Source organism: Halictus rubicundus, chromosome 17 (assembly GCF_050948215.1).
Source record: "Halictus rubicundus isolate RS-2024b chromosome 17, iyHalRubi1_principal, whole genome shotgun sequence".
NCBI lineage: Eukaryota > Metazoa > Arthropoda > Insecta > Hymenoptera > Halictidae > Halictus > Halictus rubicundus.
In genome coordinates this window covers 7,080,858-7,095,764 of record NC_135165.1, presented here as the reverse complement: position 1 = coordinate 7,095,764, position 14,907 = coordinate 7,080,858, and the positions used below count along the sequence as shown (strand labels likewise).

Here is a 14,907-nt window from a genome sequence, read left to right as displayed (position 1 = left end):
TAAAAACTACATTCTTATCTGTCTTCTGTTCTTCACAACTGACTCAGAAAATTCTTATTTTGCCTAAAGATCCGCAGTCATCCGCAATTCATTTCCAACATTCAAATCAGTTCATTTTCAATATTAAAATTATTGCAATAAAAAGTACATTCTTATCTGTCTTCTGTTCTTCTCAACTGACTCAGAAAATTCTTATTTTGCCTAAAGATCCGCAGTCTAATAATTCTATAAAATACACGTGAAGAACAATTTCATCGAGCTTTCACCACCTTGTCCGCCACGGTCTCAATTTCTAAAATTTCTCCGAGGCTGAGGTGCACGTACGAGCGATTTTATTTTCGCAAAAACGAGGCAAAGAAATTCGCGTTTGCCGGAAGACACGGAGTCTAACGGTGACACAGTTCTTTTTAATTGCACCGCGACGCTGGGACGCACGGTACAGGCTTATTTACGTCGGGGACGGTGACGAAAATAATTTTATTGTTTCCGAGCCCGGCCGGTGTACCCGACAAGCTGATTAACCGTCGCGTAATTACCGTCGGAAGGTGTACTGACCTAAGCGTGGCTAATTTTAGAATGCTTGTCGATCGCGAGAGGAGAAATCGAGCAAAGAGCGCCGCGACGCGTCGTTGCACGGCTCGTGAAAGGCTCGAGACAACGCGTCGAGCATTGTCGCGGACTAATTAGACGTTAAAGCAACCGCCTGATCATCGGCCGACAAGTCCCGACAGTTAATTCGCTTGACACGGTTCCGATTCATAGCCCTCCGCGAAACGATTGCGCGTTCGTCGTCGATGAATGCACATGCAGTCGGACGATGCGTGTGCATACACGCGGGAACCCAATCAATAGGATCGTCTCTCTCGTTCTAATGCAGATCCGCCGACAATCAGCTCGGTCGGGCCCGATCGGCTGACTACGGCGCTGCTCTTTTCCGGTGCATCGTTCGAGTGCACCGCCGATGCAATGCCGCCGGCCGAATACAGGTGACTTAGACGAGAACGATCGACACTTCCATGCTAATACTGTTCGCTGTTTGTTAGTGCTGTCGCTGATCCTCGACAAAGTGGCCCTTCGATTTTCGTGAAAATTACCGAGTTGCCCCCGGTTTTCATTTAACACTAGATTTACGGGACCCGTCAAAATGACGGATTCTAATATTTTTAATTCACGAATATTGAGATTGCAAACATAGATCCATGAGGAATTATTTAACAAATTGATTTCTCTAGGTATATATTATTTAAAAAATGGCTACAGATTTTGATAGATATATTCATGTTATTTTTATAAGGAAATGTAAAATAGTAATTTTTAGTGCTCCGTAAACCTAGTGTTAATCACTCAATGATAACTAGAAGAAATAATTCTTCTAGAAGGGATAATTCTAGAAGAAAACATTGTGATGCGCTTTTCAAGACGGTACTGGGTCAATTTCGACCCAGACGTAAAACATTGGCGCGCATCTTTGCCGACTGTCAGCGATGTCAATATAACCCATGGGGCTAATGCCTTGATCCATATGTTTTATTAATTCTGTAATGGCACCCTAAGTATTGTATATGTATGTCATAGTAAAAATTTGTTATCATACCTTTAGGTGTATACTTTGAGTCTACAATATCCAAATGGTCGAACGATGATAAAGAAATTGCATACATAATAATTAGACTGCGGATTTTATGGATTTATCACAAAAATGCTTCAATTTAAAACAATAGTCTATATATTCCAATAGTTCTAATAGTCTATATATCAAATACTTTGGTCCCAAAAAATTTTCTGTTTGATTCCTAATTCATGCAATGGCTACAATTTATATTTTGCATTAAAATCCGCTGTCTAATGGTGGTAAATCAGTAGACAGAATATTTTACTGGAACTGTGAAAGAGTTCAGGGTACCATTACAGGGTTAAATTAAATAATGATTGCATAAGGCCGCTGTCTTTCATTAAGAATTGTGTAGAACCACTTGAGGAAGGCTGTTTGATCATTTGAATTTTGAATTATGCTTCATCTGCAAGCAGTGTTTTTTTTTTAAGTTGTCGATTTAATAGATTCGCTCGTTTTTATTGTTGTTGTTGCATGGACCAGTACAATTTACATATATTGTTGCGATTAGTGAAGGTTATAGTCGTGGCTAGAAAATATGATCTAATGACCTAACAATAAGGTTTCTCTTATACTACCCAGTGTCTCTATAATTTTTTCGGTCCCAAGAATTCCTTTTAAACAGAGCATGCAGCCTTTCAAAAACGTTTCGTGTATGTGTGTGCGTTTTTTATGTGGTTAATGATTTTATTTTTTCCACGAAATATTAAGTAGATCAGAAATTGTGTTTGACAAAGGCTGCCAATGTTTGTGGTTCTTTGCAAGCGCAAAAATGATTTGAGAACAGAGCACGGTTGACGGTTTATCATTTTACATGTGAATTTTAATTGTTATTAGTAAACTGCGAATCTCCATGCATGCACATTTCATGAAAACCTTAAAAAAACAAATGTTACATCAGCATATCATTCTTTAAGCTCGGCTCCAAAAATACAAATTTGTATAAAGCTTCGCAGTCTAACCATTACATTTCATTAAACCATTTATGTTCTCTTGAAACAAACAGACTCTTTTCTCGGTACCAGAGATGGGTAAAATTTAAACACAAAAATATATTTCATATAAAATTTTAAAATGCGGACGCAGGATTTAAATAAGATTGTATTTTAAATTCGAAGCACAATTTCAAAGCACAAAATAGTACTGTTGCTAAAGAGAAAATATTTTCATTTTACGAACCTAATGCATATTTTAGAACGTTTTAACCTCGCGTTCCGAATATTTCTTGGTAAAGAAGCAAATTCAAGGAAAAAATAGCTTTGTGACGCAAGAAACCGTAGTATACATACCTGGCAAAGTAAATTCGCGTTTCATTTAAGAACTATTTGCATGTAAGAGAGTACGTTCCTTGAACCTTATTTTAACGATCGTTTACATCAAATAACACTTTGTGCTTAATTATTGTATTTCTCATATTCACTTGTTGTCTTTACTTGTCTTACTGATTGCACTTAAATTACACAGTTTGTATAATTTGTACAGTAACTTAAAATAATATTTCCTTGCAAATTAATGCAAATTGAGCTTACAAAATTTGTTTAGACGATAAACACGCTATACTATATTCGAAGTGGCAAGATTTACAAAATTCGAATTAAAATCATACAACTGAAGTTTAAAAAAAAACCAGACTTAAAATTTTGCAACAAAGGTAACATTTTAACCATCTCCGGCTCGCACGTTGATCGCATAAAAATCGGTAGTCCACCGACATTTAATTTCCTTCATGAATTACGTTGAATGCCGCGCCCTTAAGTTCCCTATGTTTCTTTTTTCCAATCGCATAGTGGTCCCAAAAACGCCGGAAAACACGGCCAGAACCTAAAATATGAACTTTCAGCTAGGTAAGTTTTAAGTATGGAGTTGGTTACTCTAAGAGTGTTTCTAAGTCAGGGTAAACAGCAAAAGGGTCATTTTTTTATACCTGACCAACAGTCATAGTCCGAACTTCGAGTTGATTACACTATACCTTTTTAAGCTTGTGAAGCACATTGCGAATTTTAAGTGCACAGTGTACAAATTGTGTTGAAACGTTTCGATTTTAATTGTGCATTATGGATGCTGTTTGTGGAGGTAAGTTGCATAGTTTTCGGCTGTTCATTTGAAAACATTCCAGCCGAGTATCTCGAAAAGTATGAAAAATATTAAAAAAGTGTAAAACACGTGTCCAAGGCAGTATCAGTTATTTATTTGGATGGCGTTTTCAAGGTGATTTGAAGGTCAACTTTGTTTTTTTCAAATGGAAACCTATATATTTTATTATTGGATCTTATAGTACGTAACAAGACCAGCAATTCTTCAATTCTTTCTTCTTTGGGAACTATGACGTGCGAATAAAATACCTACTTTATACAATACAAAGGGTAGAGTTTGCTATCCGGAGAATTAGTGTTTCCCCTCGTTCAGGTCAATATGAGACAGCGAATTTTCTAATTTCAAGTTCAGATTCGTGGTCAGCGACCCCAAAAACGGCCTAATACCAATTTTCAAGCAGAACCAATAATTTTGTAATGTATATGTCCGCCATATTGGACCCTCCATTTTGTTTCTTCTAATTTCAAGTTCAGATTCGTGATCAGCGAACCCTAAAACGGCCTAATACCAATTTTCAAGCAGAACCAATAATTTTTTAATCTATATGTCCGCCATATTGGATCCGTCAATTTGTTTCTTCTAATTTCAAGTTCAGATTCATGGTCAGCGACCCCAAAAACGGCCTAATACCAATTTTTAAGCAGAACCAATAATTTTTTAATCTATATGTCCGCCATATTGGATCCGTCAATTTGTTTCTTTTAATTTCAAGTTCAGATTCGTGATCAGCGACCCCAAAAACGGCTTAATACCAATTTTCACAAGTTGAACCAATAATTTTTTAATGTATATGTCTGCCATATTGGATCCGTCATTTTGTTTCTTTTAATTTCAAGTTCAGATTCGTGATCAGCGACCCCAAAAACGGCTTAATACCAATTTTCACAAGTTGAACCAATAATTTTTTAATGTATATGTCTGCCATATTGGATCCGCCATTTTGTTTCTTCTAATTTCAAGTTCAGATTCGTGGTCAGCGACCCCAAAAACGGGGTAATACCAATTTTCACAAGCAGAACCAATAATTTTTTAATAAGTTGTGAGGTTTTGACCACGTTCTGGCGATTTGGGACCACTGTGCATCGCTTAGACAATTTAGCACGTTCGCAAAAATCCCGTCCACAGTTGCACGCTAGTAGGAAACTGTAAAGATGAAATTGAAACCGGGAACAATGGTGTTTTGTCGTGCACGAGCAGATGGGCCCAGATCTTCACCGACGGTCGGATGCCGTTGGAGTGCGGCTCCGGGCAGCGATTGATCCTGACGAACGTGACGTACGAGCAACAGGGTCAATACATATGTCTCGCCTCGAACAAGATCAATGGGAACGTCCGGGAAGTTAAAAGCGACCCTGTGTCTCTGCAAGTGGTCGGCGCACCGAGGGTAAGATGCACGAGCGCGAGTGTGCACGTCGATGCGGGATCGACGTGCGCGCCGATAGTAAATCGGCCGGTTGCGTTCCAGTCTCGGGAAACGAGCGGAACGCGCCGGGATTTGTATCCGGCTGATACTCGCCGAAAATTAGCTAGACAACTCTCGCTCCACCGGCGCTAAATCGATCGGAACCAGTTCAAATTTAATCGCTCTCCGGCCACCGGAAATATCCTGCGAATCGTGGATCGGGAATCGAAAACCGGCCCCGTTTTTACGCGTCCTGCTTCCCGCGAAGCTGCGTCCTCGCTAATGCAACAACCATGCCGGCTTTTGTCCACTGACACATTTGTCGAAACTCGTTTCCTTCGCGCTCGAACAGCCTAATCTATCGGATCGCAGGTTCGTTCACTTCTGATGACGTAGACTGCGGATTTTATGCACTTGTAACGAAAATTAATAAGTCAAAAATTTAAAGGAGGTTTCTCTCGCACGCAATTATATATTGTCTGTACTATCGCAACTCGAAGAGGTGGCCTCCTTTAGGGACGCCCTGTATATTAGCGGAAAAATTCATTTGCAAATCCAGGCAAACAATACCGCGTCCCATTTCCGGGCAACGCCGCGCTCAAAGTGTTAATATATGTTTGTGAATCGAGCGACAAAGTGTACAGCCTGGAGCAATATGTGTTTCTGTTGTTACGGGATGTGCAGCTTGTTCCCTATTTTTCTTTGATTTTTACCGCTCTGAATGGAGACAGACAGATATTTGTTGCTGGCAACAGAAACACGCACGACCAGCCTGAAATATTCGGAAACAAGCACCGATTTTTTTGGAAGAAACGCGATACACCAACGAGAAAGAGTTGCTCGCGTGGACGTAGCTTAACAAGATAGAAACGAGTAATTAAAACCATATAAAAAATTGTTCTCTATAATGAAAAAGCAGCTGGATAAACTACAAGCAACAATTATACCGTAAACCGTACCATCGTTTTGGAAAAAATTTTTCTAAATTGTTAAATTTCGCAACGTTTACGTGAAACTGCCCCCGTAAGGGGTATTCTGGTTTTCGAGGCCGTTTTGAAACGAATTTTTAAGAAATTTTTTCTGGGAAACTATTTAACCTTTTGCATTGCGATTTTACACACATATTTAACGGTATTTGTAGTACGTTCGTGATTTTTTTCAAGTAGAAATAATCAAAAATGAGTTATATATTCTATTTTTTTTAGAGTTTGTTTTGAAAACACGGATCGACGGTTGCCACGACTCCGGTCTTTGTACTAATCGGAAACAAAGGATAACGTTATCTATTTGATCAGTATGAATTCAGTTATGGTCCGTATCAAAAGAAATTACAATCTTAATTATTTACAAAATGGCAGCATTTTCAAATTACCAATTTTCTTTATATATTACGGCCTTTGAAAAAAATAAGAAAAAATATACAAATATTAAAAATGTTTTGTTCGTACGATAACAGGGTGTGTGCTGAAGAGTCTCTCAAAATTTCAGGTTTATCGTTCAACTAAAAATTGAGATATAAATTGAGATTAACTATTGAACCAAATTGAGAATAACTACATTAATGCCTATAGCTACGTTAATTTTACGAATTCAAACAAATCCTTTTGCACACATATTCTACAACACTTGAAGAAAAATCAAATTTTTCAAAAAGAAAAACCCGAATACTCTATTAACGCGCGATTGGACCAATTTTGTTTTGTTTATCGGGGTAGAGTCGAAGTAATCGAGAAACATGCTGCCGCCGAAAGGGGCATAATTAACAAAATTATTAGACGACCGGGGCGCGTTCGTCGACCTGTTAAAGCACAGCCGGGCCGGTGCCCGTCGCGTATTTAAACGGGAAAAATTCATATTTAACCGTATAGAAAGAGGCCGGGGCTATGGAACACGCAGAGAGAGCGCCACGGTTAAAACGTCATTTCCACGGAACATACTCGGCCCCGGTTGATTGCAGGCTACAATGTTTTCGCTCGCATCACCTGCAGATTTTCCGATCCGAGCGCGACCCAAGTACCGATTGCGGTCCGGCGCTGATATTTCATGGAAACTGTGATTCCCCCGACCCGACGAAACATCGACTCGGACGAGCATCGCTGCCAGAAAGAATCGATGGCGATTCGAGCCACCGTGAAATTCGCATAACGACCCGCGAATTTCGAGCGAGGGGCGGAGCATGCGACCGAAACACCTGCAAACCCCGTGGCGGAATTATTGTTGACTTCGTCGTGCAGTTAACAAACTAGCATGGTGGAGCGAATAAATGGACCATAGATGTATACAATCATTGACAAAAGCGGCCATGTGTGACGCAGCTGGCTTTTGTTCATACGAAGTGAATAAAACCCTGTGCCTTACAAATTCAACCTTTGCACTCGGAACTATTTTAACCCGCCAAGTACTAAATGTTTATTTTTAAATTTTTTCTCTAACGTATCAGCATTTATATGTTTAAAGTTCAATCAAATTTGAAAAATGAATTATTGTAATGCTCGACTGAGGGAAAATAGTATTGCTTTAAAATCAATGTACAGTGGCGTGCAAAATTACAGTATGACGCAATTTTCTATAAAAAATTGCCCGCGTTCAATGTGTTGTAGGCATCCTTTTTATAAAACATTAAATTTAACACGTTAAGCGCCAAACATCAACCCCAGAGATTCTTACAAAATCAGAGTAGTTTAATTAATGAAACCAAAACTAGAAATTTCAAATGTATTATAGGGGACGTTTTCTTAACCCTGTTGAATTCGAAAGATTCCAATAAAATTCGGTTTATCTGGATATCACATAATAAAAATGAATTTCTAAACCCAGTGAAAAATCACTGTCAGTCATATGTGACTGAACGTGGCATTTAACGTGTTAAATGACACGAACTTTTGAGACAACCTAACAGTGCAGCTCGATGACCAAACTCGCGGTGACTAAATTACGACTAAATCGAGTCACGAAACGAATAAACAAATGCTGATATACGATCCGAAAAATGTGATCCGAGTTGTTCGGGCGCGAAAAGTTCAAAGCTTGGGACAACAAGCGAGGGTTTGATCCCTCGGGGTTGAAGCCTGTCGAAGGAAGTTTGGGCTGTTGACGTAGGGGTTAAGCGGGCTAGCGAAGATTTGCTGGAAGACCGATTGAAGGGGTTGTTAAACGCGTGTCGTAGGTGGTGAAGCCGGCCATCACGGAGAAGTTCGTCGTGGTGACGACCGAGGGAAGTCCGGCGAAATTAGAGGTCCGACTGTGCGCCGACCCGAAGCCTCAGATCGTGGCTTGGGAATGGGGCAGCACCAGACTGCACGCCGGTTAGCTTACAGCTACTCTCTCTTCTTCGTGTAGCTTGCAGACCCTCGTACCTACCGCCGAAAGTATATCCCAGTCTTTGCCCTTTCGGTTACCTTACCGCCCTGCTATTCCCGGTTGTTTCTTTTGCGTACACGTGCGTACTCTTCTCCCTAATTGGCACTCCTTATCGCTGGAAAGTGGCGCGGCCGCGATTAATTAATCCGAGCATCCTCGAATCGCGGGTTTAAAGCGGCCACCACGGCATCCTCTTTAATTACCAGCCTTTTTACAGTGGCCCCGGCAAGCCAGACCCTTCGATCCTTGGCGATCCTTCGAGGATCAACGCCACTTCCACAATTGTCCTTCGAGTGCACAGATCTTTTTGCTTTGCTTGCGTGCTGGGTCATCTCGAAAGCCTCGCGAGGAAAATTGTTATTCTTTTATTGCAGAGCAACCTTTTCCGAATTTAGATTAGTATGCTTACTGGTGGATTTTTACAATCTGTATTTCGCAGCCAAGGATTTAAATACAATATACAGTATGTCCCACGCGCTCTGTTCACCAATACGAGAAAATGTTACTTACAGAAGTTGTAGGGTTCAACCAGTTAGCTGTTGCGACCTCTTTGAAAAATGTGTACCTAAGTTGCGTTGCAAAAATTAACCACTGTTTGAATTATAGCTGTTGTGACGAGTATACTCGTCATGACACAAAATATTGCCATTTCTTCATGACGAGTATACTCGTCAAACACAGTTAACTGGTTAAGAAACTACATAATATGGTATAAATGATATTCTTGCAAGTGGAGGCGTAGAGAAGATATAGAGGTCACCTCTGTTTTTTTAAATGGAATGTCCAATTTTTTATCTCGATTTTGATAGATTGGCGTATTCCGAGTATAAAAGTACTAAAGTGTATTTGTCCTAAAACTTACCGGTGCTGAGATATTTGACTGTTTCGTGAAGAATGTTCGAAATGTCGGCCATCAGAAGCGATGCAACGTTGCAGTCTTTGCACTGTTGCGCCTCTTACATTTCTTATTGTCGGAGCGTCTATTGCAGCACACGCTGCGATAATTCGTTGCTTCACATCTTCCGAAATTGTTGATGCATCTCGATACAGAATATTTTTCAATGTTCCCCACAAGAAAAAATCTAGGGGTGTTAAATCTGGACTTGGTGCTGGCCAGCAAATAGTGCCACCGCGTCCTATCCATCGATTTGGGAATATTTAAGTGTACTTCTCACCCTTCGAGCGTAGTGTGTTGGACATCCGTCGTGCTGATACCACATTGTCTGACGAACGCTTAATGGCACGTTTTCTAATAAATTTGGCAATGTATTTCTTAAGCACGTGTCATATTTTTGACCAGTAAAGGGTGCCGTCAATGAAATAAGGCCCAATTATTTGTTGCCCTATGATTCCACACCACACATTAATGGACCAGCATCTTTGATGATCAATTTCTCGTAGCCACAGAGGATCTTGTACTGACCAATAATGCGTGTTATGTAAATTAACACGCCCAGTGCTGCTAAAAGTAGTCTCATCGGTAAATAGTATTGAAGAGAAAAAAGTGGATTGATTTGGAGCTGCTCTTGAGTGCATCCATAAAATCTAACACAATTTACGTAATCCATGTCATGTAATTTCTGGTTAAGGCTAATGTGGTACGGATGATATTTGTGACGAGTGAGAATTCCTGATGCACTACTTTTGCTGACTTCAGATTCGCGCTGAATCTGACGTACACTGATATGAGGATTATGATGTACCATTGCAACAACATTAATTTCGTTATCTTCGTCACTACATACAGGCTTTTCACGATTCATCTTACGAACAGCGAAACTTCCAGTTTCTTTTAATTTTTTACACAATCTTTCAAAAATCTTGTGCGAAGGGCATATGCGGTTTGGATATCTTTCACCGTACAAATTTCGAGCCACAATTGCGTTTCTCTTACTTTCTCCATAAATTAGAAGCATCTCTAATTGTTCTTCGAATGAAAATTTCATATTGACTATCTTATGTTCACTAACTGAGAAACTGACTGACACTGAGAGACGTCGAAAGCCTACCAATTTTTACATTTGACGAAGTGAGCATATCCTTGAATACGTTCCATAATGAAAGTAATAGAATGAAGACAGTCAAATAGCAACGGCAAGTTTTAGGACGAATACACTTTAGTACTTTTATATTCAGAATGCGCCAATCTATCGAAATCGAGCATACAAAATTGGACATTCCATTTAAAAAACAACTCCACTTGCAAAAATATCATTTATACCATATTATATAGTTTCTTAAACCCTACGACTTCTGCAAGTAATATTTTCTCGCATTGTTTGAAATAACCGAGATATTCAAGTGGACATAGCTCGTGAGACACACTGTATTTTATTCTCACATGATACAATAAAATCAAGGACTTATTGATTGCATTAACAAACTAACATGTTGCTTAAAAATGTTAACGAACGGTCCGATTGTCTTCCCTGAGAACCTCAACAGGTGAAACATTAACGTACATTGTAACACATTCGCGCAAACCTAAATTCATTGCGATTTATACGATGTAGCTCAACGAAAGAAGCAATCAATCAATTCAGCAATTTCGGTCTCATTAACTGAATTACTTTGATTTCCTGGGACGTTTAACAACTTTTGTTCTTGCCGCTGTTGACTCGTTCGCTGACTACACAGCTGCGTCAGCGAAAGTGTATCGAACGTGCCAGCACTCGTTTGAACTAAAAATGTCGAGTTTCAGTAGAGCTGAGTGAACTTTTGGACGTTTAAAAATTAGAATCGTCTAGCAACTTCGATTGGTCGCAGAGTATATAGACACGCGGAGGTCTCACCACTTTGATTTCTTCTGATTACCCGAGGCTGCGAAGTTCCGGTGTCAGTATCGCGGAGTCAGTTCAGTTTATCTTCCGCAGTTTATTCCCTTCTGATCGCCCTTAAGCGATGCCCTTCAGCTCTGCCATCGAACCCAAGCAGACCGCAATTGTCCGACTTCGATTTTAATGAGTGGACTACGGATTCTGTGCATTTATGGTTAAAATGAGTATTTAAAACGAGAGATTGATTAAACGAATTGTTGCGAAGTGTCCGATTTTTAAGAGTAACGTTGACCACACATAATCCAAATAAACTTACGGATCAAGGTGAACATCATTGATACTTCTAAAATCGGACATATCATATGCAACAACGTAATATTAGTCCCAGCTTATTAAAATGATTAAAGGAACAAAGAAAATTCTGTTTGACACCTGTTCATTGTAATCGAAGCGAACAATTTTTTGTCTAAAAATCCGCAGTAATTGATAATGCACTTCTGCACGTATACGAGTCTGTAGTACAGTAAAGTCTTGATCTAAGCCAAACGGAGCTACACGATCTTAGTCAGTTCGCCTATCCCCTCCACTGGGGGGCATACATATAACAATAAAATTGTAAATGAGTCAAATTGACTCGTTCCGGCAATCTAGTGTTAATCCGATATCGTGTCGAGTATATCGGTGCGAACCACTACTAATCGAATTACAAAATTTCTTTAATTTTAATTATTTTTTTATGGGACTTTCATCAACTTATTTGTGGCATTTTTCTTATGGAAATGACACTAAACACGATATAATTTGAGCTGTACTTAGTGGTTTAATTGACGGTGTGTAACAGTAGCCCTACACGATCTATGTCACAACACGGACCCAAGGATTGGGCTTAGATCAAGACTTTACTGTAATGGGATAAAAATAAATTGGCGAATAAATAAAGCGAATAAATTGGACATTCGTGTTCGAATTGCTGGCAGATGACGTTATTTATACCTTCAAAGCAATCAAATGACTGCAACTAATATTCTACATGCATCATTAAATACTCGTGTACCATTATCGTACAAAAGCTCATTAACACGTTCGCCACGAGCATTTGTTCTGTAGCTATCCTTCATTGTTGAAATGTTTTATTATTATACAACGTAACTCCACGATCAAATATTGAAACGATTTAGAAGAAGATAATCGTGGAATCTCTGAATACTGTATAGCGAAGTGTGTGCATGTTAAATTGACTATTTTTAACTACACTGAAAAATATTGGACGTCACATATTTGTGACAATGGTGGCGAACGTGTTAATGGATTTTTTACATTTATGGCAGAAGTCGGCGGATATTATATCAAGTAGGAGAAAGATTACAAGAATTTGAGAGTATCAACACGTTGTTTGCATAAAAATGATAAAAAATAATCTCCTGTATGATAAAAATAATAATAAATAATCTCCTGTACGATTCCTGTATTCTAATAATGAAAACCATTTTGCATAAAAATCCGCTACTCATTAAAATGGGAGAGTTGGGGACCTTTTACGTTGCAAATGCCATAATCGTTGGTATGCTCGTAGGAGAGGTCCTGGAGTCTCGGTACCGGGCTCTGGACCTGGAACCACTTCCGGGCGAGGACTGTTACTCCGCCATTTTGGAGTTGACCAGCACGGTGAAGGAGGACCAGCGTCTGTATCATGTGATCGTGGAGAACGAGCGTGGCAGCGATCGCCGGTCGTTGATGCTGAGAGTTGATGAGCCGGGCCAGGTAATTAGCATAATAACGATGTCGCTGTGACTGCGTATGAGCCGTGGCAAAAACACGGAACAAAGAGATAGCACGGTCGGGATAAGGCCAAGGGGAAACTGTATAGCAATATCAGCAGCGAGGACGCTAATAGAAAAAAGAGGGAGAGGGGGAGAGAGGGGGGGAGGGACAAGCAGAGTAATAAATTAATTAGTAAATGAACGAGAGTATAAGACGGAATACCGAAGACAAGGTTGAACGACTAAGCGCTGTTATTAAACGTAAGCCGGATATAATTTGGCGAAGATGAAAGGGCGAATACAGAGAGGAAGAAGGGAAACGGGAGAAATGAAAGCACAAAAGCGATAAAAGAATAAATCGCGCTCGCACAGATTGCAACGGAGTAATAGTGGAGACGCGATAAATAGAAGAGGAGAAAATATTGTAATAATGTTTCCGGCATGAAGCTGGAGTATTATCCGTTCGAATGTTTGCGATGTTCCGAGCGAGCGGAACGGTCTCGTTCGCGTGCCGGCGCAAGTAATCGACGGCCCAATTAAACAATGGCGAACCTGTGCGCTCGATATTTAATTAAAGTATAAGTATTCGGAGCCCGTACGCGAACAGAGTCCGCTCTCTCTCTCTCTCTCTCTCTCTCTCTCTTTGCTCGCTCCGATGTGGTCGCGTGTAAAAGCTTTTTTCCGTTCCTCGTATTTGTTACAGATTCCGCTCGTTATCGGCGCCGTCGCTGGGTTTACGGTGCTCTCCGTCCTGATAATGGGATTCGTTTGTTTCCTACGTTCGGATAGATGCTGCGTGGCCAGAAACACGGTGCCCGCTCTGCAGCAAGTGCATTGGTAAGCACGCGAATCCACGTCGCGTCGCCGTCCCTCTCGCGCGGCGTCGTCCCGTTTGTTCGTTAGCCGCGAATAAACGAAGTCGGAGCAATTTACATAGGGAAAACGGCGGGATTCTCCTCGAGCGCTCGGCCCGACCCGGCCCGACCCGGCCCGGCCCGTCGGAACCTAATGAATTATTCTTTCATTAGCGGGACCGCGATCGCGGCGATCCGTCACTTTTTTCTGCTCGCGGAGGAAAAGGCTGGCTGGGAAAATCGATGGAAACTTATCTATTGTTCCGTGCGAAAGAGGTGAATCGACGGGTACTTTGCAAGTAGAAATGGGGAGCATTGGTCAGACCCTGTGGAAGAAGGTACATTTATTCGGGTGCGGCGGTGGGGGACTTTTGGAAACTGGTTTTATTGTAATTGGTTAATGGAGGCACGGACCGGGCAGTGGAAAATCAATACTTAGTCGTGTATTGTACTTTATAAAAGAAGTTAATGCATAGGTGCCTGTTTTTCAAGTGGAAATGCGGATGATTGGTCGGGCCATGTTGAAGAGGCTATGGCGTAATCAGACACTTTCTAGTACTTGTGTTAATATAACTATTTAACACTGTTTCCACTAGAGATGTCAAAAGACACCTTTTACAATTTTAAATGAAAATTGATCGAGACTCCAAAGATACAGGAAATATTATTAACACTAAACCTACCACGATCAAAATGACCGGTTTTTCTATTTCACAGTTATTGAAATTATAAAAACGTTTACATAGGAAATTACTGAATTGACTTCTTTATTTAAGCACATGTTATAATAAAAATCGTACAAAGTTTAAGTAAATTCAATTTTTCCCTTCTACAAGACGTTTCACTTTTATATGTTTTGTGCTTGGTAGGTTTAGTGTTAAGACTACAGTACTTAATACAGGAAAATCATTCAATAAATCCATTTCTATTTCATTTTTAATGTACAAGGTAACATTGGTAACTTGTGGTACAATTTAAAAGAGGGTGATTCTACATAAAATAAAATAAGTTGAATAGAAATAGGGTCAATAGAGTAACGGACTAGAAA

At 40.1% G+C, this 14,907-nt stretch overlaps 1 protein-coding gene across 1 annotated transcript in view; it reads left to right on the top strand.

Annotated features, from left to right (window-relative positions):
* The window catches only part of LOC143362430 (kin of IRRE-like protein 3), a 317,490-nt gene that overhangs the window by 295,329 nt on the left and 7,254 nt on the right, over nt 1–14,907 (top strand). Inside the window, exons 7-11 of the mRNA XM_076802599.1 lie at nt 878–986; nt 4,904–5,090; nt 8,275–8,413; nt 12,819–13,006; nt 13,709–13,842. Of these exons, the coding sequence (XP_076658714.1) occupies nt 878–986; nt 4,904–5,090; nt 8,275–8,413; nt 12,819–13,006; nt 13,709–13,842 (757 nt within the window). The remainder of the gene's footprint in view (nt 1–877; nt 987–4,903; nt 5,091–8,274; nt 8,414–12,818; nt 13,007–13,708; nt 13,843–14,907) is intronic.